The 27,249-nt window shown below is 35.6% G+C and overlaps 1 protein-coding gene across 3 annotated transcripts in view; it reads left to right on the top strand.

Moving 5' to 3' along the window:
• The window catches only part of EIF5B (eukaryotic translation initiation factor 5B), a 68,343-nt gene that overhangs the window by 33,475 nt on the left and 7,619 nt on the right, over positions 1–27,249 (top strand). For 2 of the 3 annotated variants that reach the window (XM_082356131.1, XM_082356130.1), the window contains 8 exons: positions 250–339; positions 1,925–1,999; positions 6,459–6,745; positions 16,330–16,437; positions 16,615–16,725; positions 19,101–19,168; positions 19,732–19,873; positions 26,932–27,063. In XM_082356131.1, coding sequence (XP_082212257.1) covers positions 250–339; positions 1,925–1,999; positions 6,459–6,745; positions 16,330–16,437; positions 16,615–16,725; positions 19,101–19,168; positions 19,732–19,873; positions 26,932–27,063 — 1,013 coding nt within the window. The remainder of the gene's footprint in view (positions 1–249; positions 340–1,924; positions 2,000–6,458; positions 6,746–16,329; positions 16,438–16,614; positions 16,726–19,100; positions 19,169–19,731; positions 19,874–26,931; positions 27,064–27,249) is intronic. The other variant, XM_082356132.1, reaches the window with a different exon arrangement.

The following is a 27,249-nucleotide window of genomic DNA, read 5'->3' as shown; positions in this document are numbered from 1 at the left end:
ACAACTATCATTCTTATGTTTTCTGTTTCCTTCTCAACCTTCTGTAATTTTACATTCTATTCTTGAGCAGAAAGAAAAACTAGTTTCCTGTTTAAAAAAACAACAACGCATAGCTGATATTTAAATGTTTTCTAAACTTGCTAAAGAATTTAGGTTGTACTACTGGTTTTTATTCAGTACTTAACAGAGTATCCTAACAAATTATGCACTGAAAAGTATTGTTAACTTGGTTTCTGTTCCTGTTTTCAGTATGTGAACCAATGGAATTAAGTGCTGCTGTAGAAGTTGTGGAACAAGGAGTACCTGAAAAAGAAGAGACACCACCTCCTGTTGAACCAGGTCAGTAGTGTTGACTAATTAATTCCTATTAAATATCACTGATGTGTCATAAGTTGTCTTGGTTATCGTTAGTTTGGGGAAACCAAATGTCTGGCAAGATGACCTTCTTCATAGTTCTTTCTTTTCTCTAAATCATTTCATTTCCACTGAAAAAAGTGTAGAGGTGAGACTTGAATCACTTTTGTTCTTTACAATAGTGTTGGTAAAATGTTTTGTAGAGAGGATAGAGAGAGGTATTTGGATTTTCTCTGATGTTTTTATTTATGGGTCAGAATTCTTAAGCGGTACCAAGAAGAACTAAAGTTCTTTATTTAATCCTTTGGAAGCAAATTGGAAGCATTTTTAATTAGAACTTTCATTAAGAGTCATAAAAATTGGCATTTTAAAATCTTCAGAGGTCAGCTTCTCTTTACTAAATTAGTAAGGGGATTCAACTTACTCATTTTGTGTGTGTGTTTTGAGATTGGAGAAAATCTCTGGATTTTTTTTTTCTTTAAGATAAACATTGTTCTAATTCATGAGATAGCTGTTGCTAGGAGAGCCAGAGGCTGGCTAAATGTATGTTTCATAAAATCAGGAGAATCTCCAGTGTTTAAAGACAGGAATGGGAGCAGCTTTAGAGAATGTTAAGACTGACCCACGCTGGTGAAAGGTATTACTGATCCTATTCTTCTTCCCCTCCTATTCTCAATATAAAAAGGATCATTTTCCTGGGCACACCTCAGCTTAACAGGATGAGATTAGAGAAATTCACATTGATAGACTTAACAGCAGTTCCCTATTTTAGGTGATATTTGTAGCACTAGAAAGAATTGCTAATTTAGGAGGAGTAGGGGTATGTGTTTCTGACTCATTTCCTCCTCAAGAAGGCGTATCTAAACTTGTTGGCAAATAGTAATTATGACAGGGAAACAAATACTACAGTGTCCCAATCTCATCTTCCTTTCATTTGAGAATAATTTTGCTTGATTAGATTTCAGTAAAAAGAGTAATTTTTGTTAATGAGAGTTTAAAGTCTATAAATTCAAAATTATATCTTTCTGGCTATTTTTTGGGTTGTAAGCACAACGTACTGTTCTTATTTTCAACTGGAATAGAAGTGTAGATTTGTACCTCCAACTATGTAATTTAAGTTGTATTTATATATATTTGTAGAGGTTAAAGCAAAATAAACGGTACATTCTTACGTATAAAGTATAGGTTGAAGATCAGAAAGAAGATATATGTGAAATTTCTTTTATCCTCAAGAACTGAATGCCATCATTTACCCTTTTCAAGATCTAAAGGAACATTTCAATGAGTTGCCAATATTTTAATTACCTCAGATATGAAATGTGCGTTAAGTTTAATATAGTGTATTCAGAACACGAGGAAATTGTGAAGCATTTAGTAATAGTAGAGGATTTAACATGCTAGGTATATCGAAAACTAGTTCCAAAGGTAATGAAATTGTGTACGTACTTTTTGCATAACTAAAACATTTCTTTTTTTATGTCAGGATAATTTTCTACATAATTTTTTTTTCTAAAAGCAATCTTATGTGTCTAGATATATTCTGTGTCTTTAATGGAAATTTTATTTACAGAAGAGGAAGAAGAAACTGAGGATGCTGGATTGGATGATTGGGAAGCTATGGCTAGTGATGAGGAGAGAGAAACAGGTGAGTAGCTCATAAGCACACATTGATAAGTCCAGTGGTTATTGGAGGTGTGTATATATTTAAAGAAATAGTCTCCTGATGATGAACGCTGTATGAACATTCCTGGGGACAGAGACCAGTCTTGCTCTCTCCATTGCCATGGTTCCTAAGTCCTCATATGGATCCTGATTTTATTAATAAATGGTTTTTCAGAAAGTCATTTGTAAGATAGTTGCCTAGGCTTTAGAATACATTTTTTCCCAGAGTGATAATGTTAAAAATGGGGATAAGTTATTAAAGCTAACCTACCAAAAAAACCTCTTGAACTTAAAAGATAACACAAAGATAATACAAATGAATAGTTTAGTTCCTAATCACTAGGAATAAAAAGTGTTTTTGTCATTTCTTCCTGTCTTCTTTTTTAGGGATTAATTTGCTGGCTTTTTGCTAACTTTTTGAAATGAATATTTGGCTCTGTTTTTTCAGTCGTTTTTCAAAACTACATATTTTTCTTTAAGCCTGGCTTTAGCCAAATTCTGTAAGGTCTGATATGTTGATATTTTAAAATCTCTATTTTGATATATTAACTTTTATCTGTGATTTATTTAGAAGTATATATATATTTTTTAAACATGAGAGATTTTCTATATATATATATTTTAACTTATTTTATTTATTTATTTATTTATTTTTGGCTGTGTTGGGTCTTCGTTTCTGTGCGAGGGCTTTCTCTAGTTGCGGCGAGCGGGGGCCACTCTTCATCGCGGTGCGTGGGCCTCTCACTATCGCGGCCTCTCTTGTTGCGGAGCACAGGCTTCCAGACGCGCAGGCTCAGTAGTTGTGGCTCACGGGCCTAGTTGCTCCATGGCATGTGGGATCTTCCTAGATCAGGGCTCGAACCCGTGTCCCCTGCATTGGCAGGCAGATTCTCAACCACTGCGCCACCAAGGAAGCCCCAGAAGTATATTTCTTAATTTATGAAAGTGAGGACTTTACGTATCTTTGTTACTTCATTGTGATCAGAAAAATACATGGTTCTATCCTTTGAAATATGTTGACTTAACCAACCATTTGTTGGGTTGTAAATTATTATAAATGTTTCATATGTGATTGGAAAGAGTTTATATTCTGCATTTGTTAGGTGACTTGTTACCTATATTTAGTTAAGTTTGCTGATCATTTTGTTCACCTCTTATGTTCTGTTCTGAGTTTTTTTTCTGGTGTGCTTTTTCTCTCTCTCACTGAGAGTTGTGTGTTCAAATCTCCCATCGTGCTTGTAGATTGTCTATTTCTCCATGAGTTATATTAATTTTTGCTTTATATATTTTGGTGCTATATTATTAGATGAATGTAATCTTATATCTTTCTGATGAATTAACTGTTTTATCGTTTTATTTCTAGCGATGTCTTTTGCCTTAAAGTCTACCTTATCTGATATTAATAGCTATACCAGCTTTAATTTACATGATCTTCTGTCTTAATTACACTTTCTACATCCTTAAACAGCATATAGTTGAGGTTTTAAATCTAGTTTGTCAATTTTTATATTTTACCTAGAGTACTTAGCCCATTACATCTAACATTTGATAGAGTTAATAAAGTATATTGATTTTATATTTATCATTTTATTAAGTTCTTCTTATTTGTTCTGTTTCTTTTTCTCTCCTTTCTAACCATCTTTTGGATTATTTGAATCTTTTTCTCCTTTCATGAGCTTGGAAGTTTTGTAATTTTCTGCTTACTTTTAGTGGTTACTCTAGAGAGTTTTAACGTGGATCTTTTTTTTTTTTTTTTTTTTCCTTTTTCTCCATCTTCTCACCCAGTATTCCTCCTCCCAGTCCTTATCACCTCCTCTCATGTCAGCCCCCACTAGAAGATGAGGACTTGATTTCTCTGTTCCCTGCAATGCCTGTGGCAGTGCTTTGCACACTAGACACCCCAAACAAGGATTTGTGCAAGAATAAATGGATGGGTGGGCAACTGCTCTGTGTAAGTGCCCACCCCTTCCTGATAGATGCCTTTTAAATCCTCACAAAAGCTGAGAGGGGCTGAGGGGGTTAGGAAAGTTGTCAGAGGGTAGGCAGCTGTCCTTAAGTGGTGGAGCTGCATCTGGAGCCGCCTGGGCCTGATTCCAAAGCCTGCCTCTTCCCCTTTCCCTCTACGGATTCCATAATGACATGGCTCCTGCCCTCAAATCTGATGAGAGACAGAAACTAATGCAGAAATTAAAAAACAGTGCCTGGCAAATAACAGGCGCCAATAAACACGTTCTGTTGTTGAAGGAGCGAAGCCCTAACAGCGGTGTTCAGACATTTCTGTGGGGCCCAAAGGAGACACCTAAGTGTGTTGGATGAGGGGCGAGGAAGGGGCTGTAAAAGACTTCTAGAGGGGGACACTTGAGGGGGACCTTGAAAGGTAGGTCCTTTCCAGGGGTGAGGGAACAGCACGGAGGGATGAAAAGAAAGCAATCTGAGAAAATGGAAGACCTTTAAAAGCCACAATAGGGAATACCCTTAGTGTTAAACCTCCCCCAGGCACCCCCATGGCTCCAGCCCGAGATCAGCAGACAGTGCTGGGGCCTGACAGGCTACAGAGCTGGCAGCAGGTTGGGGGACTACGCTGCACAACGGCTGCACCCTGCCTTCCCCCTCTCTGCCCAACCCGGACCACCAATCCTCGGCCCTCCGACTGGGCCTAATGTGGATCTTTGAACTATCACTGTCTACTATTACCTTCTTTGCAGGCAGTGTGAAGACCAAAGAATACATAAACAACATTTAACCAATTCTTAATTTATATACCATTGTGCTCATTAATTTTAATTCTCTGTTTTAAACCCCATAATAGCTTTTTTAAAAAAGCAGTCAGTATATATTTAAGTTTACCCACATTCTTAGCTTTTGTTATGCTTCATTTTTTCCTGCACCTCTGACCTTTATTTGGGATCATTTCTTCCAGCCTAAAGAATACCTTTTAGAATTTCCTTCAGTATGAATCTGTTACTGAGACATTCCATTTTTGCTTTTCTGAAAATATCTTTCTCTCATCTTCATTCTTGAAGGTGACATACTGAATGAGGAATTCTTAGTCGTAATTTTATTAATACTTTGAAGATATTAGTCCCTTGTCTTGGCTTTTATTGTTTCTGTTTAAAAGTCAGGTACCAGCCTAGGGCTTCTCTGGTGGCGCAGTGGTTGAGAATCTGCCTGCCAGTGCAGGGGACACGGGTTCGAGCCCTGGTCTGGGAAGATCCCACATGCTGCGGAGCAACTGGGTCTGTGAGCCACAGCTACTGAGCCTGCGTGTCTGGAAGCCTGTGCTCCGCAACAAGAGAGGCCGCGACAGTGAGAGGCCCATGCACCGCGATGAAGAGTGGCCCCTGCTTGCCCCAACTAGAGAAAGCCCTCGCACAGAAACGAAGACCCAACACAGCCAAAAAATAAATAAATAAATAAATAAATAAATTTATTAAAAAAAAAAAAAAAGTCAGGTACCAGCCTAAATTTTTCATGTGTCTTTCGTTTTCATCAGTTTTATTATAATGTGGCTAGGTTTGTTTTCTTTTTATTTAATCTGCCTATATGTTTTTATCAGTTTTGCAGTGTTATGAGCCACTATTTCTTCTCAGGGATATTAGTTAAGCCTATGATAGACCTTCTTACTCTATCACTGTATCTTTTCCTCTTTTCTGTATTTTTTACCTATTGAGTCTCCATGGTTCATTGTAGATTGTTTCTTCTGATCTGTGTTCTGGTTCATTAATTTTCTCCTCAATTGTTTGCAACTGTAGAAATAATTTGATGTCAAGGTTGGTGTTTTCTTCCTCCAGAGAGAATTTATATGTACATCTACCAGGAGTCTGAGTGAACTAGCAACATAGAGTTATCTTATTCCACATGTGGAATTTAGAGAATCTGGAGGTGATATGCCAATAATGGGGAGGCCCTGTTTACTTCTCGTTTATCCTTACTGCTACGATACAGTTTTTCAGGATTTCACCCCACGATAAGGGTATTACCCAGTGTCCATCTCCCTCGCCCTGTGGAAATCCTTGGTAGGCCTGAACTCCCAGTGCCTGGACCCCTAAACTTTGAGGAGCCACTACGAGCTTCATAGCTTTTCAGCTGCCTCCTCCAGGACCCGCAAATGACCCCACGGGGAAGAAAGTACTAGGCATTGTGTCCACCTCCCCGGGTTTCTGTCCTCTCTTGTATCCTGGCTTAATGCTTTTCTTGTTTATTAGCTTAAGTATGGTTAATGCATTACGTTTTTACTGTTAAATGGCAGTCTTCATTGTAGCAATGTAGACAAACACTTTGCATTTATGATGTGTGAAAACATTAATTTGGAATTAATGCTGTATTAAAATGTTACTGCCTTACTTAGTACATGTTCAGTATTGTTTTTCCTTTAAGGTCTCTATCTTGATAGAAATCCCATTTTTAACTTTCATTTATTTCAAAATCTCTTTTCCTGAAAGTAGGAAACACGGTGCATATAGAAGTAAAAGAAAACCCTGAAGAGGAAGAGGAGGAAGAGGAGGAGGAGGAGGATGACGAAGAGAGTGAAGAAGAAGAGGAAGAAGAAGGAGACAGTGAAGGCAGTGAAGGCGATGAAGAAGATGAAAAGGTGTCAGATGAGAAGGATGCGGGGAAAACATTAGATAAAAAGCCAAGTAAAGAAGTGAGCTCAGAATCTGAGTATGACTCTGATGATGATCGAACTAAAGAAGAACGGGCTTATGACAAAGCAAAACGGAGGATCGAGGTATTTATTTTTCCTCTTCTCTTTCCTCCTTTCCTCCCCACTCCTCTGTGATCATTAAAACTATACAACTAAAGGCTTTTATTGAGGAGCACTTTTAAAAATACAGTCTCAGAGTGGTATCTTTGTCCAGTTTTTGTGGAGACATAATAGGTCTTTAACAGGGTCTAACCCAAGGACCTCACTCTTACCTAAGACAGAATGGTGACTGCTTCATCATTTTTTTCTTTGTTCCTCCAAATTTTAATGTGCTCTTTGAGTGATGGTTTATCGGTATACAGAGGTATTCTGAGCTTATGCCCTCTAGTTGAGTTTTTGCCTTATGTATTTAGGTTAGTCATTCTGAGGCATCTGATCCCTTTAGTTGTTTAAATCTGGTGGGTTAATGAGGCTTCTATCAATATTTAGTCAAGTTCACATGCCTAGCTGGCTTACTGTTTGACCTACTTAATGAGGTAGACTTCTACTACTACTTGTACTAGGCTTCAAGAGAAAGTTTTCTTTAGTTATGTCAGCTTAGCATAAATAATACACTAAAAACTAGTTTGCTTTGAGGATGCTAAACTATTTTAAAGCTAAAAACTGTTCTTAGCTTTCTTTTTCTTAATCTTTTCATATGTAATTCTAGTTTTTAATTTTTGTTTTAATACCTATATATCAATATTTGCCTTTTCCTTCTGTAAAGTCTAGATAGGAATAGATTTTCTGAATCTCTAAAGGACTAACAAAGTCTATTATTGTAAACTGGGGTTTCTCAACCCCAGCACTGTTGACATTTTTGGGCTGAATAATTCTCTGCTGTGGGGCACTGTCCTCTTCATTTTAGGATGTTGAGCAGTATCTCTGGCCTCCACCCACTAGATCCCCTCCCTTCTCCTGCATGTGTCTCTGCTTCTTCCCCACAGCACCTACTCAGGCCAACTCCCTTGTTGTATACCTATGTGTAAGAGAGACAGTTTGTGTACTGTGTTTGATGATTTAAAAACAAACAGAATGGGTGTAATCAGAAAGTAAAAGTTCCCCCATTATCTCACTCCCCAGTGAGATAACAAGAACTACCCTTGTTAATGAATCTGTTTATGAGCCTCATGTTAAAAAAAAATTCATTAAAAATTAGATAATAAATTTTGTGGATGCATATTATTTTCCACGTAACAATATGCTATGGGCCTCTTTAGCTCAACAATTTTTAAACAGCTTGGTTGAGATATGATTTACGTACCATAAAATTGACCCATTTTAAGTGTACAATTCAGTGACATTTTGTAAATTTACAGAGTTTTGCAACCATCACCACAACTCAACTTTAGAATATTTTCATCACCCCAGAAAAACTCCTTGTGCCAGTTTGCAGTCATTCCCCATTCCTAGCCCTATGCAACTACTAATCTGTTTTTCTGTCTCTAGAGAGCTGTCTTCTCTGGAAACTTCATTATAAATGCAATCATATAATATGTAGTCTTTTGTGTCTGGCTTATTTCACTTAAGCCTATTCATCTGTGTTGTTGCTCTATCAGTACTTTGTTCCTTTTTACTGACAAATAGTGTTTTGTTGCATAAATATACCACATTTTATTACTGTCCATTCACCAGTTGAAGGACATTTGAGTTTCCACTTTTTTGGCTATTATAAGTAGTACTGTTATAAACATTCTCATATGAATCTTTGCATGGAAGCATGTTTTTATGTCTTTTGGATATGTTCCTAGGAGTGAAATTGCTGAATCATATGGTAAATTTGTGTTTAACTTTTTCAGAAACTACTAAACTATTTTTCAGAGTGGCTTTGCAACTGAAGATTTTTATCAGTTGAGGGTTCTGGTTTCTCTACATCCTCACTAATACGTGTTATTGTCTGCTTTTCCATTATAACCGTTATAAAGGATGTGCAGTAGTATATCTTATTGCAGTTTTAATTTGCATTTCCATGATGTTGAGCATATCTTTGATGTTTATTGGCCATTCCTATAATCTTCATTGTTGAAACATCTATTCAAATTTTTGTCCGTTTTTAAATTTTGGAATTTGTCTTTTTATTATTGAGTTGTAAGAGTTCCTTTCATTTTTTAAGTTTCTTTTGAAGTGCATAAATTTTTAATTTTGGTAACATCCAGTTTATTAAATTTTTCTTTTACTAGAGCATGCCTCTGGTGTTGTATTGAAGAAATCTTTGCCTAACCCAAGATCATGAATATTTTGCCCTGTGTTTTCTTCTTAAAAATTTATACTTTTTGTTCTTGTATCTTTAACTCTTTGTTAAGATAATTTTTTTGTATGGTGTGATGTAAGGGACTAACATCATTTTTTAATGAATTTAACCAGCATCATTTGTTTAAAAGACTACTCTTCCCCCATTGTGTTGTCTTGTCATTTTTGACAAATCAAGTGATCAGAAATGTGAGAGTTTATTTTTCGACTTTTGAGTTCTGTTTCATTCATTTGTATATCTGTTCTTATGTCAGTACCATACTGTTTTCAGTTACTGTAGTTTTATGGTAAGTTTTGAAATTGGGAAATGTAAGTCTTCCAACATTATTCTTGCTTTCAGATAGTTTTGACTATCCTAGGTCACTTGCTTTTCCATACAGATTTTAGGGTCAGCAGTTTCTGCAAAAAGTCTACTCAGACTTTGATAGAGATTGCATTGAATCTGTAGATCAATTTTATGGAGAATTACCATCTTATTAATATTAAATCTTCCAATCCATGGAAAAAGGCTGTCTCTCCATTTATTTATCTCTCTTAAAATTTCATCCAGCAGTGTTTTGTAGTTTTCAGAGTACAGGATTTATGATTCTTTTGTTAAATTTATTGCCAAGTATATTTATTGTTTTTGATGCTCTTGTGAATGGAGTCACTTTATTTAATCTTCCATTGTTAGTATAAAGGTGCAGTTGATTTTATAGATCTTGTATCCTGCAACTATACTGAAATTTTTTTATTCCAGTAATTTTTCATGGATTGCTTAGGACTTTCTGTAATCAGTGTCATGTCATCTATCAAAGACAATTTAATTCTTCCTTTCCATTCTTACTGCTGCTTATTTCTCTTTTTTTGCCCTATTTCCCTGGCTAGACCAATATATTGTTGAATAGAAGTGGTAAGAACAGACATACTTGCCTTGTTCCCAGTATTTTGGGGGAAAATGTTCAGATTTTCACCATTAACTATGATATTAGCGGTGGGTTTTTCACAGATGTCCTTTGTCAGTTTGATGAAAATCCCTTCTTTTCCTAGTTTGTGGTGAGTTTCTGTTGGTGAGTGGATGATAGATGCTTTTTGTATATTTATTGAGATGGGTTTTTCCCTTTTTTTAAACTAATATATGATGTATTATGTTAATTGGTATTCAACCAACCTTGCATTCCTGGAATAAATCCCACTTGATCATGGTATATAATCCTTTTTATATGGTACTGGATGTCATTTGTAATATTTTGTTGAGGAATTTGTGATCTATACCTATGAGGATATGGATCAGTAACTTTCTTTTCTTAAGATGTGTTTCTCTGGCTTTGATTTCAGATTAATATTAACCTCGTAGGATTAGTTGGGAAGTGTTCCATCCTTCTCTACTTTCTGCAAGAGTTTGTGAAGGATTAGATTATTTCCTGTTTTGAATGTTTGTTGGGATTCATCAATAAAGCATTTTTGGGGGGAGGATTTTAAAATTACTAATTCAGTTTATTGTATTGTCATTTTCTTTTTCATCTTGAGTCATTATCAGTAATTTTTGAGTTTCTGATTATTGTTTTTCATCTAAGTTGTGAGCATAAAATTGTTCATAGCATCCTTTTACAGTCCTTTAAGTTTCTGTAAGGTCAGTAGTGGTGTCTCCTCTTTTGATTCTAATTTTGGTGATCTTTGTCTCCTCTTTGTTTTTTTTTTTTCTTGGTCTGTCTGGCTAAAGGTTTTCCATCTTCTTGAGCATCTCAAACCAACTTTTGGTTTCATTGATTTTTCTTTATTTTTGTTTGTTCTCTTTTTAGTTGATTTTTTATTCTTTATTATTTTCTTTTTAGTTTGGGTTTAGTTTCCTCTTCTTTTGCTAATTTCTTAAGGTGACAACTTAGATAATTGATTTGAGACCATTCTTTTTTTCTCCACATCATATAGGCATTTACAGTTACAGATTTGCCTCTAAGGTACTGCTTTAGCTGCATCCCACAAATTTTGACGTTTTTTTGGTTTTCATTCAACTCAGATTTTCTAATCTCGCTTTTACTATTTCTTCTTTGATCATGAATTATTTAGAAGTGTATTGTTATAATTTGCAAATATTTGTGGATTTTCCTTATTTTCCTTCTGTTAATTCTAAATTCTGACCATTGTGGTCAGAGAACATACTTTGTATAGTTTCTGTCATTTTAAAATAATTGACCTGTTTTATCTTCTAGCATATGGTCTCTTCTGGAGAATTTCTTGTGTACTTAGGAAGAATGTGGATTCTGCTGTTGGTGGGTCTGCTGTTAGTTAGGTTGGTTTTGTTGATACTTCTGTTCAAATTTTGTATACATTTGCTCATTTTATGTATAGTTTTTCTATCCATTATTGAGAGTGGGCTATTGAAGTTCCCAAATTTATTGTTGAATTTTATTTCTCCCCTCAATGTTTTCAGTTTTTTCTTCATGTATTTTGGGTCTCTGTTAGGTTCGTATGTGTTTATACTTGTTATACCTTCTTGAGGATATAGATATGTCTCTCTTGTCTCTAATAACATTTTTTGTCTGTTATTAACATAGCCATGAATCTCTCTTATAGTTACCATTTGCACGGTATCTTTTCAGTCTTAATGCTTTCAGTTTATGTCTGTGTCTTTGACTCTAAAGTGTCTCTTGCTGACAGCATGTGCTTTAATCTTGCTATTTCATCCAGTCAAACAATGTGCCTTTAAGGGCATTTAATTGATTCACATTTAAAGTTATTATGGGGAATTCCCCACTGGTCCAGTGGTTAGGACTCTGCACTTTCACTGCTGAGGGCCTGGGTTAAATCCCTGGTTGGGGGACTAAGATCTCACAAGCCACTTGGTGTGGCAAAAAAAAAAAAAAAAAGTTGTCATAGATGTGATTGAATTTTCTTCTCTCATTTTGCTATTTGTTTTCTACATATTGCATGTCTCTTGTGTCTTTTTCTCTTTTTTTAAGTTATTTTCTTCATGGTTACTCTAGGCATTACAATATGTATCTTAACTTCCTATTTTCTATTACTAGTAGCTTAATTCTAGTTAAAAAAAGATTTTGTTCCAATATAGATCCATTTCTTTCTTCTTCCTTTATGCTATTATTGTTACATATATTATGTATTATTGTTACATATATTATGTTTATAAATGTTACAAACCCAATAAAACAGTGGTGCTATTAATGTCTTATTTGATCTTTTAAAGGAATTCAGAGAAGAAAGGAGAAAAATATATTGATAGTCTTTAATATTAGCCTAAATATTAACGTTTCTAGTATTCCTTATTTCTTCCTATGAATTTGAGTTTCTGCTGGTGTCATTTCTTTGCTACAGTATAGCTCCAGTACCTCCCTCGCCTTGCCTTTGTTCTGTCTTTGTAATATTTGTTACATCTTTATAAGATCAAGCATACAACTTTAGAATTATTTTTGAAGTTATCTTTTAAATCAGCCTTTAAGAGAAGAAAATAGAAAAAGGTAATTTTTACTGTCTTTTATATTTACCTATATAATCATCTTTTACCATCACCCCTTTTTTCTTCATGTGGCTTTTAGTTACCATGTGGTGTCACTTCATTTCACTCTGATAAACTTTCTGTGATATTTCTCATCATGCTAATCTTCTAGCAGTGAATTCTCTTAGTCTTTTTAAGTCTGGGAATTCTTTATTTTACCTTCATTTTTAAAGATAATATTGCTGCATGCAGAATTCTTGCATGACAATTTTTTTCTCTTGTTTAGTCCTTTGAATATGTTACTTCATTGCCTCTGGTCTCCATTGCTTATGATTAAAATTAAGCTGTTACTCTTATTTGGGTTCCCTTCTACACAGTGAGTGATTTTTCTCTTGCTGTCAAGATTTTCTTTTTGATCTTGGCTTTTAACAATTTAACTAGGGTGTGTCTTGGTGTGGCTATCTTTTGTATTTATCCTACTTGGAGTTTTTTGAGTTTTTTAGTTGTGTAGATTGATGTTTTTTGTCAAATTTTGAACATTTTCTGCCATTATTTCTTCAAATATTCTTTCTGCCTATTTCTCTGTCTCCTCTCCTTCTGGAACTCCACTGGTGCACTTGAGGGTATCCTGCAGATCTCTCAGGGCTCTGTCCATTTTTCTTCATTCCTGTTTAGTTTCTGTTAATCTATCTTTAAGTTCTTTGATTCTTTCTTCTGCCAGGTTATAGCTACTGTTGAGCCCCTTCAGTGAATTTTTAAATTTGTTACTGAACTTTTTAACTCCAAAATGTTCAAGTTTTTTTTTTTTGTAATAATTTTTTTTTCTATTTATTGATGTCCTCTTTTGATGAGTCATCATCACACTTTTCTTTCAACATGGTTCCCTGTTTTTGAGTCTTTGTCTGCTAAGTCCAAAATCTGGGTCTCTCAGAGGTGGATTCTGTTGGCTCCTACAAATGTGGTAGTTTGGGTTTGTCTTTTTTTTAATTTATTTGCCTAGTGAATCAGGTGGACTAATTCTGTTATGTCTTTGGCTTCTATTGTATGCAACTGCTGATGCCTCTTCTCAGTTTTGTTTTCTTTGTTTTTGTTTGTTTGTTTGTTTTTGTTTTTTAAGTTCTTGTTTTTATTTTTAAGCCTGGCTTCCTAGGGCTTGCCCTGGGTCAGTGTCTTAGTATCAGCTGTGGTTTGTCAGTGGTTGTGCTCAAACACTTTGAGCCAGTAAGGCTTCCGCCATTTGCCAGTGGATCTGGTAGTTTTCTAGTCGCCAGTGGTTTTCACAAGGCCTCTCATTGAGCCAGGAATGAGTAACTCACCAAGGACCTCTTTGGTCTCTTCTGACAACCTTGTAAGGGGCACAGCCTTCTGGACCACCGGAGATTAGTAGTATCTTATCAAAGCCTGGTTTGTCGGTCTTGTTCCACAAACCTCCCTGTTAAATGTCTGACTGATCTTCCTGGTTATCTCTTGTCTCACCAGTATCAAGACCTTAGTCTAGTTGTGATTTTAGTTTTATCTCTTTGTTTGCCATTGGGGTCACTCCTGGTTTTGGCAGTGCCCTACAGTGTGAAATCCCCTGTCCCTCTCTCATATCACTTCTGCCCCATGGAGCTGTGGGAGTGAGAGGAGTGTGATGGAGCAACTCCAGTCTGAAACTCCACAGTTGCTCTTACTGATGGTCAGTAGATTTTCTTGAATTAAATGTTTCTCAATTTGTTATATGTTGTTGGCCGATTTCTAGAGTCTTTAAGTGGCTGTTTAGACTATTTTGTCTAGTTTTATCTTTTCTTTTTAGGGAGAGGACTTGATGAGCCTCCTCATTCCATCATTTAAGAAGTCCTGCCTCACAACACCTTTTAACAGCTCCATACTGTATTCCATTTTATAGAAGGATCCTAATTTAATTTTGTATCCAACTGCTTGGGCTGCCACAACAAAATACTGCAAACTGGTAGGCTTAAACGACAGAAATTTATTTTCTGACAGTTTTTGAGGATAGAAGTTCAAGATTCAAGAGCTAGCAGGGCTGTTTTCTGGTGAGGAGTCTTTTCCTTACTTGCAGGTGACTACCTTATTACCGAGTCCTGACATGGCCTTTCCCCTGTAAGTGTTGAGAAAGATTTTTGATTTTCTTTTATAAGGACACCAGCTCTATTGGATTAGGGCCCCACCCTTAGGACCTCATTTAACCTTTCCATTACCTCCGTAAAGGCCTTATCTCCAAATAAGTCACATTGGGGGTTTGGACTTCAGTGTATAAATTTGGAAGAGATACAGTTCAGTCTATAACACACTTCACGGTTTTGAAACCTTGCTATATACTGTAATTTTCTGACATTCACCACAGACTTCCTAAGTAAGACTCTCCATTGTGGATAGGATACCTATATGATTCTATGCAACCAGATAGGTATCAGCCCTGGGGTTTTGGAAACACTCATTAAGAAATCCTCCACTGGGGCTTCCCTGGTGGCACAGTGGTTGAGAATCTGCCTGCCAATGCAGGGGACACGGGTTCGAGCCCTGGTCTGGGAAGATCCCACGTGCCACGGAGCAACCTAGGCCCGTGAGCCACAACTACTGAGCCTGCGCGTCTGGAGCCTGTGCTCCACAACAAGAGAGGCCGCGATAATGAGAGGCCCATGCACCGCGATGAAGAGTGGCCCCCACTTGCCGCAACTAGAGAAAGCCCTTGCACAGAAACGAAGACCCAACACAGCCATAAGTAAATAAATAAATAAACCCAAAGTTTAAAAAAAAAAAAAAAAGAAATCCTCCACTAAAGAAGATTAAGTAGTTACTGATTCTTGCTATGATAAATACTCCAGTGAGCAAACTGTTGTACACCTGCATCTCTGTATTCTTGTCATTGCTTCAGAGCAAATACTTAGAGGTAGAATTTCTGAGTCATGGTCTATATATATTACATTGCCCTCCAGAAAATTTCAGCACTTCATCAAGTATGGGAGAGAAAGGCAGTTTTCAACCATATCAAGTTCTAACTAAGGTCCCGTTTGCTTTTGAGTCGTACATGTTGTGAAGCTGTTGTGTACTACTCTTCGCTAGTAAATACTTGCGTCTCACTTTTGACATTCCAAAATGTTTTTTCATTACAGTTTCTATAGAAAGAATCAGTGTCTAGTGGTAGAAATGAAAGAGTTCTTACAAAAGTGGTTTTTTAGATGGAAAATAGTGATAGTTTTGTAAATGACATTGCTTCAGACTTTTTGTGAAAGTGTTATTTCATTTGAATGCCAGCTTTACTGTACTTCAAAGGCTGTCATTTTAAAGCGGAGCTGCTAGCTTGTGTTTTGTTTGGTTCTCAGAAAGCTGAAGTATTTAGAAGTAAACGCTACAGTAAATACATGTAGTTCAAGGACAGGCTTTCTCATGCTTAGTGGTTAGGAAGGTGGGAAGTGTCATTTGGATGTGTTAGGCTGAAGCTTGCAGTAACCATGTCCTAATTGAAAAGACATAGCATTTGTACACTGGATACAGTTTTGAAATATATTGCTTTAAAATTTTTAACAATTCTTAAATTCTAATGAAAGTGTTGGAATGCTAGCATATACCTCTTTTTATGTAAACCTCCACGTAAGTTAGAGGTTGTACTATATACTAAGTTTGACAAAACAATCAATTCCTTTTTCTATTCATTATATTCCATTAAATTAACTATGTACAAAAGTGTTCAGAAAGTTTGAGCCAACACTTTACACCATTTTTATTCATAATTAGCAGTGCTGCTCAGAAATCTATTATAAACAGGTGTCTCCTTGTCCAAAGGTTGTAAAGTTCACATTGTAAAATGCAGTTACGTGTAGTTAAAGCAGCAAAACAACTTGTATGCAGGTCGTGGCATTCCCTTGCAAAGGCAAAATAATTTAAAGGAAGATGGTACTGAGGGTTTGAAATAGTATTTAATTTTGTGTTTTTTTTTAATTCCTAGAAACGGAGACTTGAACATAGTAAAAACATAAATACAGAGAAGCTAAGAGCCCCTGTTATTTGTGTACTTGGACATGTGGACACAGGGAAGACAAAAATTCTAGATAAAGTAAGAAAATTTGTGCATTGATATATAACTTTTTGAATAAGTGAATGATACCTTATAAAAAGCTAATAGAAACCGTAGCACACATGGGCAGTTCTGTTTACAAGTTGCTGTTTTCTTATTGCTTTTGCTTCTTTTTGCATTTTGAAATTTGAATCTCAATCTGCCATCTTATCCCAGCTCCGTCACACGCATGTACAAGATGGTGAAGCAGGTGGTATTACGCAGCAAATTGGTGCCACCAATGTTCCTCTTGAAGCTATTAATGAACAAACGAAGATGATTAAAAATGTAAGTACACTGTGTTTCATGTGTTTTAATCTCTGACAAAAATTAAGGTATAAATTATTTCAAACACAGATAAAAGAACAGAATGGTACAACAGACCCATAATGCTCACCATTCATAATTAACACACGCCATCTTGCCCTTCAGATCTCTTTTTTAAAGACATAAAACATGAAATGTTGTAGGAGTCCTCCTTCCCTCTTGCTCCAAGAGGCAGTCACTATTATGAAGTTAAGTAATGTCTAAATGTTGATATTACAATCCCATTATCTGATTACTTCTATAGAGTCCTCATCTACTATTTGGTCATTGAGTGATGGGATGTGGAGGAAAGGCAGAATTAATGCCTGATCCTTCACCTTTATTTACCAGCTCTTAAAATAAAGAGTGATTGGTTTGGTTTGCTATTATATTATTATAAACTCATGGATTTCAACATATTTACTGTGTTTTTTCTTATTTTTCTATTTTTTAAAATTTTTGGCTGCGTTGGGTCTTCATTGCTACTCACGGGCTTTCTCTAGTTGCGGCACCCGGGCTTCTCATTGCAGTGGCTTCTCTTGTTGTGGAGCACAGACTCTAGGCGTGCAGGCTTCAGTAGTTGTGGCTCGTGGGCTTTAGAGCACAGGCTCAGGAGTTGTGGTGCATGGGTTTAGTTGCTCCACGGCTTGTGGGATCTTCCTGGACCAGGGCTTGAACCTGTGCCCCCTGCATTGGCAGGCGGATTCTTAACCACTGCCCAACCAGGGAAGTCCCTATTTACCATGTTTTAATCCATTTCAGTTATTATTGTGCTGAGATAGTTCCATTTTTGCCCAGTGATTGGCTCCTGAGTCTTTTTGATACAGTTCTAGTAGTCTTATTTGTGTTTGGTTACATCGTGCTGTTTGATGTAACACATAGCACATTATTACATGCTGGTATCTCTCTTCATTCCTTATTTAGTCTCAGTTCTGTGTATAGAAAGGGTCTGTGAGCTTGTCACTCAGTTTTTGTTTTGTGTGTTTGAAATTGTTTTATGCAGCTTGTTTTCTGGTAGATTGCTGAAGAAGGAGTAATGGGAATAATATTACTTGAGTTTTTTGAATATTTGAGAGTTACTTTGTGGCCTTCATCCTGGAAAGTTAGTTGGCTACATGTAAAATCCTTGGTTCACATTTTCTTTCCTTAAGTATCTTGACTGTTACTCCAATTTCTTCTCACATAAAGCATTGCAAGTTTGATTACAAGCTGGTTTTCATCCTCGTATAAGTTATGTAGTCTTTTTGCATCTTGCTTTCGGTTGTTCTGGGTCAGTTTTCCAGTTACATGGTGTTCCATTTCAGTATGTGGTTTAAAATCTTTATTTTAGGACAGTTTTCTTGAATTACAGATTTCTGAATTTGTAATTTAAATTTTATTTTGGTGTTTCTATCTGTTACTTCTCTGTGTTAGTCACTGGAGAGTTTGTAACAGCTTATTCCACCAGTTTCCCGGCTCTAAATCTGGTGTTATTTTAGCACATAGGTAAAAAGCATGATTTTTATTAGGCCTGTATGAAAGTTCTCAAGATAACCTTTATATGGCAATTGTAATTATATTGTTTGTATTCCAGACAGCGAAGTGGAAATAATTATGGTGAATTTTGATCTAAGACCACCAGAATACAAAATTGAAATGTTTTGCATTTGAATCATTTTGACCTAGATCACTGGATAAGATTTTGGAAAATCATTTGAAGATTGACAGAAGTATAGATAAGCACAGAAAAAAGTTTTGTGTGTGTGTATGTGTGAGAGAGATTTGTTGGTCAGTGCTACTCTTTAGATTAAAGGAGGATGTCCATATCTGGCTTCTTGCAATGTTGTTTCCATTCATTTGTGTGCTTTTGTCCAGAAAATCAAGTGTTGAGGTTAGTACTTGAATAAAGCAGGGTATGAACATATTCTTTAATATTTTAGGTTGATGTGGTAAATTTTCTTTAAAACATGCTTTGAGATATTTTTCAGAGTTTAGAATTGCTTTAAAATTGGACCAGATACATTTTCCAAATACGGAGAACCTCTTCTTCTGTGTCAGCTTTTTATAAATAATCACTCTCGGATGACTACTCTGTCATTTGTCACTTACTAATAATCTGTTCAGATTTAGACTACATCATAGTTATATAACTTTAACAAGGGGAATATTTTCTCATTTCAGTTTTTTTTCTGAAAAATTCCTTTTGATATTAATGAAAATATTAACTGTTGTGCTTTGCTGGTTGACACACTATTTTGAAACAGTTCATTTGGAAAAGGAAGTGATGTTGAAGTTTTCATGGCAGAATAATTGTTTTGTAAAGAAGCTTTCATTGTTTTGGCTTTGTTAAGCTCTCCACTTTCCCCCACCTTTTCTAGTTTGATAGAGAGAATGTACGGATTCCAGGAATGCTGATTATTGACACGCCGGGGCATGAGTCTTTCAGGTAAGAATGATTTGTGTCTTTTGTCATCAGGCAAACTGCTTGAAACCATTAAGTCTCAAAGTTCAGTGAGTGAGGAGTTCTAACTAGTCACTAGTCTTGGGGTACTGTTTTGAGATCTGTGGTCCCTGTAACTGCCAATCCTCATCTGTGCCTCACTGATTTAGTAGTACTTTATTTGGATACTTGTTTTTTGTAGAGAGAAGTCTTTAACACTTTGAAAGAGCAAATCCTAATACATACCTGGTCTATCTCCTATGAAACCCATTACAGGTGGAATTTTGTCCTGTTACCTCTTGGCCATGTTCCTTAGCGCAAAAAACTTGGTCAGTAAAATTGGCAGAAATAATGGAGTAACTTCTGGAACTAAGTCATTCCAACTGATGTCAATTCACTGTCAGATAAGCATTTGGCAAGTTAAGGGCTAATGGCACTTGAATTTAATGCATGTACTTCATTTTGTTCTTTTTTGTTTAGGTTTTACAAAGAAATTAAAATTTTAAGTTTTTTAAAATAAAAGTATTAATTGCAATATTTTATTTATGCATCTTTTTCTTTTCCAACAGTAATCTGAGAAACAGAGGAAGCTCTCTTTGTGATATTGCCATTTTAGTTGTTGATATTATGCATGGTTTGGAGCCCCAGACAATTGAATCTATCAACCTTTTGAAATCTAAAAAATGTCCCTTCATTGTTGCACTCAATAAGGTAAGCTCTCCTTCTGAAGAATTAAGTTGTGAAAATATGCTTCTTTTTTGTGGTTAAAAAAATGTATAACTTTCATGTAAGAAAATGCACTTATGCTAAGCGTACAGTTCAATGTATGTTGACAAAATTATACGCACATTTAACCACCATCATTCAGAATATAGACTTACCTCCATAGTCCCAGAATGTTCCCTCATGTTCTTTTACAGTCGGCGTGCCCCTTCTGCACCCCCAAACACACCAGCCTTCTTTCTGCCGCCGTAGACTAGTTTTGCCTGTTTTATAATTTCATATTAATGGAATTACACAGTGTATAATCTTTTGAGTCTGGCATTTTTCACTACTCATGTTAATATAGATTTATCCGTGTTGCATAGGTCATAGGTTGTTCCTTTTTATTGTTCAGTAATATTTCATCATCTGGCTAATACATCTTAACACTTGATCCATTTACCTGTTGAAGGATTCTTGGATTGATTACAATTTTAGGTTATTAGTGAAGCAGCTGGTAAACATTTTTACACGAGTCTTTGTGTAGACGTTTATTTTCCTTTACTTTTAGTAAATATTTAGGAATAGAATTGCTGGGTCATATGGTAGGTATATGTTCAACTTTATGAGAAAATGACACATTTTCCCAAAGAGATTGTACCATTTTACATTTTTTAACCCACAATTTGGAAGAGTTCCAGTTTCTGCACATTATTGCCAACACTTAACCCTACCTGTAAGCCATTCTAATGAGTGTGTAGTGCCAAAGTATACTGGTTTCATTTGCATTCCCATGATGACTGGCATCAAACATCTTTTCATGTACTTGTTCCATCTCTCTCTTTCTCTGTCTCTCTGAAGTATCTATTCAAAATCCTTTGCTCATTTTTATTCAATTGTTAGTTGTCTTAATTCAGTTTTAAGAGTTCTTTATATTGTCAGTAGAAGTCCTTTGTCGGTTATGTGTATTGCAGATATATTCTTATAGTCAAGGACTTAGTTTTTCATTTTCTTAATGAGGTTTTTGGAACAGCAGAAATTTCTAATTTTAGCAAAATCAATTTATGAGAAGTTTTTTTTTTTAATAATTTGTTGCTTGTGTTCTATATAAGTAATCTTTTCCCACCCCAAGGTCATGAAAAATTTCTCCAGTGTTTCTAGATATTCAACATTTAGATTTATGATGTTTTTAAGTTAGTTTTGTGCATGGTGCAAGGTAGGGTCAAGGTTAACTTTTTTCCAAATGTATATCTACTTCAAAAACCCCTTGTGAAAAGATTATTCTTTTCCCCATTGAATTACTTTGCAGTCTTTGTTGAAAATTAATTGACCATGTAGATACATGTTTGTTCTTAGTATTTCTCTTCTCTTCCATTGACCTATATGTCCATCCTTATGCCACTGCTACCCTGTCTTGATTATTGCAGTTTCATAGTAACGTCGTGAAAGCAGGTGGTGGTTAAGTTCTTCAACTTTTTATTTCTCAAAATTGTTTTGGTTATTTCATGGTCCTTGAATTTCCATATACAGTTTAGAATCAGCTTGTTAGTTTCTTCCTTCCGGGAAGCCTTCTGGGATTTTTATTGGGGTTGTATTTGTAGATAAATTATGGGAGAATGGACATTTTAACAAAATTGAGTCTTCCGATCAGTGAACATGATGTCTGTCTCTACATTTACTTTACTTTGTCTTGACAATATGCTACAGTTTTATTATCTTGTGACGTTTTAAATTCACTGATTAGGCCTAGTAGCTTTTGTAGCTCATGCGGGAGTTTCTATATACATGATTATGTTATCTGCAAATAAAAACTGTTACACTTTTTCCCTTATCTGTATCCTTTATCAATTTATCAATTTTTTTCTTCCTTATTGCACTAACTAGACCTTCTAGAACAATGTCGAATAAAAGTGGTGACAGACATCCTTGTTTCTTCTCCATACTTACCATTAAGTATGATGTCAGATGTAAATGCACTTTATTAAGCTGAGGAATTTCCCTTCTATTCCTAGGTTGCTTAGTATTTTTTCTTTTAAGTCTTGAATGGTTGTTGATTTTTGTCAGATGCTCATTCTGCACCTCTTGATATGCTTATGTGGCTTTTCTCCTTTATTCAGTAACAGTGTGAATTGCTGTTGCAGTGGGGGTGAGGGGCTTTACTCTTTGTTATCAGGACTTTATTGTTTTTAGAGCACTTTAAGGTTCACAGCAAAACTGAGGGGAAGGTACAGAGATTTCCGGTATACCCCTGTCTTCACACATGCACAACCCCCTCCGTTTTCAACGTCCTCCACCAAAGAGGTACATTTGTTACAACTGATGAACCTCCTTTGGACACATCATTATCACCCAAAGTTCATCGTTTACATTGGGGTTCACTCTTGGTGTTGTATACTCTATGGGTTTGGACAAATCTAGAGGAGACTGACCACTAAGGCTTCTTCACAGCCACAGCTTCACTAGAAGACCTTTGTAAACTGAACCCTTTCTAAGTTTGTCACTTCTTTTTAAAGGAGAGATGACAATTCTCATTAAGCTCTGATCTGTACCAGTTGCAGAGATAGGGTTGTTTTCTCTCCATTCTAAGTCATGAATCCTGTTAAATAGCAATAACAAGAATTTACTGAGTGCCTAGTAGGTAATGGGCACTTGGCATATATTACTTCCAACTATTGTATTAACTTTGGAGAGAGATTTCATGAGTTACTCTAATTCAGTTTGAGCTTATAAGTTCCCAAGTCTTCTATTATACACACCTAGTAGATCATTTCCTTTCACTTCATTTTGTTAATTTTGTTTTCTTCTAGGAGTTTAACTGTTTGTGTTTAATCCAGTTTCTCTAATTTATGAAGGTCATTTTCGAATCTTCATTTATTTTCTAAAGTTATAGTTACTTTGTTCAAACACAGACAAGGTCCTCCCTTAGGAGTTTTCTACAAGCCTATGCTTTTGACCTCTGACTTGAGCGTGGATTTGCCAGTGGTGGGCAAATCTGGATTAAGCAAGCACGGTGACCCTGCCAGATTGCGGTCTTCATTGTATCTTGGAAATCTCCATTTGCTATGTATTCCTAGAACGTTTCTAGTGAAGATGACAATCTAACAGGATCTCAGTCTGCTCTTCCTCTGCAGGCACTACCTTAGTCACTTGCTCTTTCTAGTTTCGTTACTGTCTCCAGAGAAACCACATCCTAGGAGCTCTGAGTTAGCAGAGTGGGATGGTGGTTAAGAGCTTGGCTTCCCGGGTTTGAATCTTGGGGTCATATCCTGGCTTTGGCATTTCAAACTGTATAAAGAGGGTCCTTAATTAGCCTCTTTTTGCCTGCAAAACAGAACATTACTGGATTTTTGTAAGAATTAGAGGCGATAAAACATGTCAAGTGGTAAGACTAGTATCTGATCAAAGTAAGGGTTCAAAACAGGTTAATTATTATTATCAGGTGGAAAAGCTGTGACATAAATATTTTTATTCTTTCTGTAAATTTGGTATATCCTTATTTTTAAAATTGAGGTAAAATTTATATACAGTGAAATGCACGGAACTTAAGTGTGAAATTGAGTTTTGATAAATGTATGTACATCCTTGTTACACAGCCCAAATTAAGATATCAAACTTTGCATCACCCAAGAAGTACCTGTATGCCCCATTCCAGTCAATCCGCAGCCCCTCATAGCAACCACTGTTCCAAATTTTGTGCCCATGGGTTAGTTTTGCCTGTTTCTTGAACTTCATGTAAATCAAATTTGACAGAATATGTTCTTTTGTGTCTGGCTTTTTACATTTAACATTATGTTTCTGTGATTTCATCCATGTTGTTGAGGGTGTGAGAAGTTTGTTGCTACTTAAAAAACATGTCTTCATTTTTTAGAGCAGTTTTAAATTCACAGAGAAATTAAGGGGAAAGTACAGAGATTTCTGATACACCCCCTGCCCTCACACATGCATACCTTTTCCCATTATCAGTATACCCCACCCAAGTGGTACATTTGCTACAGTTGATGAACCTATACTGACACACTCAAAGTCCGTAGTTTACCTTAGAATTTACTCCTGGTGTGGTGCATCCTGTGGGTTTGGACAAATGTATCATAATATGTACCCACCATTATAGAATTATACAGCCTTTTCACTGCCCTAAAAATCCTCTGTGCTCTGCCTATTCATCCCCCCACCTCCCACCCCCTGGCAACCACTGATTCTTCTACTGTCTCCATAGTTTTGCCCTTTCCAGAGTAGTCATATAGTTGGAATCCTACGGTATGTATGTAGCCTTTTCAGATTTTCTTCTTTCACTTAGTAATATGGATTAAAGTTTCTTCCATGTCTTTTTGTGGCTTGATAGTTCATTTCTTTTAACACTAAATGATAATCCCATTGCCTAGATGAACCTGTTTATTTATCCATTCACCCACTGAAGGACATCTTAGTTGTTTCCAAGTCTTGACAATTATGAATAAAGCTGCTGTAGACATTTGTGTGCAGGTTTTTGTGTGCACATAAGTTTTCAACTCCTGGGTAAATAACAAGGAGCATGATGGCTGGGCCGTATGATAAGAGTGTTTAGTTTTGTAAGGAACTGCCAAACTGTCTTCCAAAGTGGCTGTACCTTGTTGTATTTCCACCAGCACTGAATGAGAGTTCCCGTAGCTCCACATCCTCACCAGCATTTGCTGTTGTAAGTGCTTTGGATTTTGGCCATTCTGATAGGTGTATAGTGGTATCTTGTTTTAATTCGTATCTTCATGGTGACATAAGATGCGAAACATCTTTTCATGTATGTATTTGCCATCTTTATATCTTTTTTGGTGAGGTGTTTTTTGTTAAGCATTTTGGCCCATTTTCAAATTGGATTCTTAGTTTACTTACTGTTGAATTTTGAGAGTTATTTGTATATTTTAGATACCATTCCTTTATCCAGATGTGTTTTTTTGCCAGTATTTTCTTCTAGTCTGTGCTTTGTAATGTCACTCTCTTGACTCTCTTTCACAGAGCAAAAGGTTTTAATTTTAATTAAGTCCAGCTCATCAGTTCTTTCATGGATCATGCCTTTGGTGTTGTATCTAAGCAGTCATCACCGTGGCCAAGGTCATCTGGGTTTTCTCCTGTTATCTTCTAAGAGTTTTAGAGTTTGGTGTTTTACACTTAGGTGATCGATTCTGAGTTAATTTTTTTGTGAAGGGTGTAAGGTCTGTGTCTATATTCAGTGTTTTGCCTGTGGACGTCCAGTTGTTCTAGCACCATTTGTTCTTTACTATTGATTTCTTAAATGTTAAACCAACCTTGTGTTACTGGAACAAATCCCACTTGGTCATGATATATTTTTCATATATTGCTGGATTTGAATTGCAAATTTTTTGGGGGGAAGATTTTCATGAGTGATTTTGGTATGTAGATTTATTTTAATATCTTTTGTCTGGTTTTGCTATCAGAGTAATGGCCTCCTAAGATGAGTTGAGAAGTATTTCCTCTGTTTTCTGAAAGGGTTTGTGTAGAAATGATATTATTCTTTAAGTGTTTGATAGCATTCACTAGTAAAGCACCATCAGCATGGAATTTAAGTAAGTTTAGTTTATTTAGGTTTTTTACTTTTGTCAGTATAGAAATTTATGTCTTTCAAAGAACCAGCTTTTGGTTTTATTGATATTCTCTGTTGTTTGTCTGTTTTGTATTTCATTGATTTCAGGGTTAATTTCTATCATTTCTTTCTACTTACATTTGTCTTCATTGTTCTTTTTCCAGTCTCTTAAGATGGAAGCTTAGATGATTGATTTCAGATATTTTTTTCTTTTTTAATATAAGCATTTAAAGGTATGCTTAAAAGCACTGCTTAGACATAACTGTTAAAAGCACTGCTTAGACATACTGTGTTTTTATTTACCATTTAGGTAGAAATATTTTCTGAATAGTTTTACTTGATATAGAATTCTAGGTTTATTTTTTTCCTTCATCATCTTCATTTTCTGGCTTTTATCGCTACTCATTCTTTGTTCCCCAGTATGTAATGGAGGATTTTTTGATTGCTTTTAAAAAGACTTTTTCTTTAAGAGTTTTGTCAGTGAGATTATATAATAGTTTTCTTTATATTTATCCCACTTGAGTTTGACTTTCTTAGAAAGTTCTTGGTCATTACTTGTGCAGTTATTTTTCTGCTCTCTTTTCTTACTCTTTCCTTGTTTAAGTGTTTGATAGAATTCTAGGACTTCTCTTAATATTGTCTCATAGTGACTGAAGTTTTTTTCTTTTCTCCATCCTTTTTTCTCTACGTGCTTTGGTTGGGATAGTTTTTATTTGCTTTATCTTCAAGGTTGCTGGTCTTTGGCAATATGTAATTTGCTTCAGCTCATCCAGTGATTTTTTTTTCATTTCATATTATATATATATATATATATATTTTTTTAGCTCTACAAGTTACATGTTTTTCCTTTAAAGTCATTGAGTATATTTATAATAACTATTTTAAGGCCCTTGTATGCTAATTATATATCATCATTGTCATTTCTGGGTCTATTTCTACTTACTGATTTTCCTTTTTGATAGCATTCATATTGGTCTACTTCTTTATATTATCACCCTAGACTGAGCCAACATATTATGCCTTTTTGTTTGTTTTTACTCTTAAATAATCTTCTTTATACCCATTTATCATCTTTTGAAAAGTAAAGGGAAATAGATTATTTTCTACTTTCTATATTTTTCATGTCATTTTCCTGGTGATGGTACTTGGCTGTAATTAATCCTTTTTCCTGCCTACTACTTAACATAACCATTTTGGAATTCCAACATATGTTAATGTTCCTAGGATAATTACAGTTTTTCGTCTTTTGCAAGAAATGGCAGCCTCTCATGAACTGGTTGGAGGCTGGTAGGCAGTATGGTACTTCACATTTAAGAGGGGATGCAGTTAAGCAGACTGTGAGGGGCTTTTGGTACAATGAAAGTAATACACACTCTTCCAGATATGTGTGATACACATTTGGAATTTCCTGGAGCTTTTAAATTAACCTTAATTAACTTCCTGAGTGTTGTGAATGCTTTAGAGATGTTTCTTATGAAAAATACTTTTCCAGATTGATAGGTTGTATGATTGGAAAAAGAGCCCCGACTCTGATGTGGCTGCTACTTTAAAGAAGCAGAAAAAGAACACAAAAGATGAATTTGAGGAGCGAGCAAAGGCTATTATTGTGGAATTTGCACAGCAGGTAAGAAAGCTTTCCCTTCTTTACGAAGAGACTATATCATAGAATATTTTTTCTTCTTTTACATTGTCTTTATAATTAAGTCACTATTTTCATTAATACTGGTTCTGTTCCCCTATTAATGGCAATTAGCATTTTCATTCTTTTCCCTTCTCCCTTTTCCTTTTAAAATCTTTATTTCAAGACCTC

Source organism: Balaenoptera borealis, assembly GCF_965194805.1.
Source record: "Balaenoptera borealis genome assembly, chromosome: 15".
Taxonomy (NCBI): domain Eukaryota; kingdom Metazoa; phylum Chordata; class Mammalia; order Artiodactyla; family Balaenopteridae; genus Balaenoptera; species Balaenoptera borealis.
The sequence above is the reverse complement of the archived record's forward strand: the minus strand, read 5'-3'. Positions and strand labels throughout refer to the sequence as shown.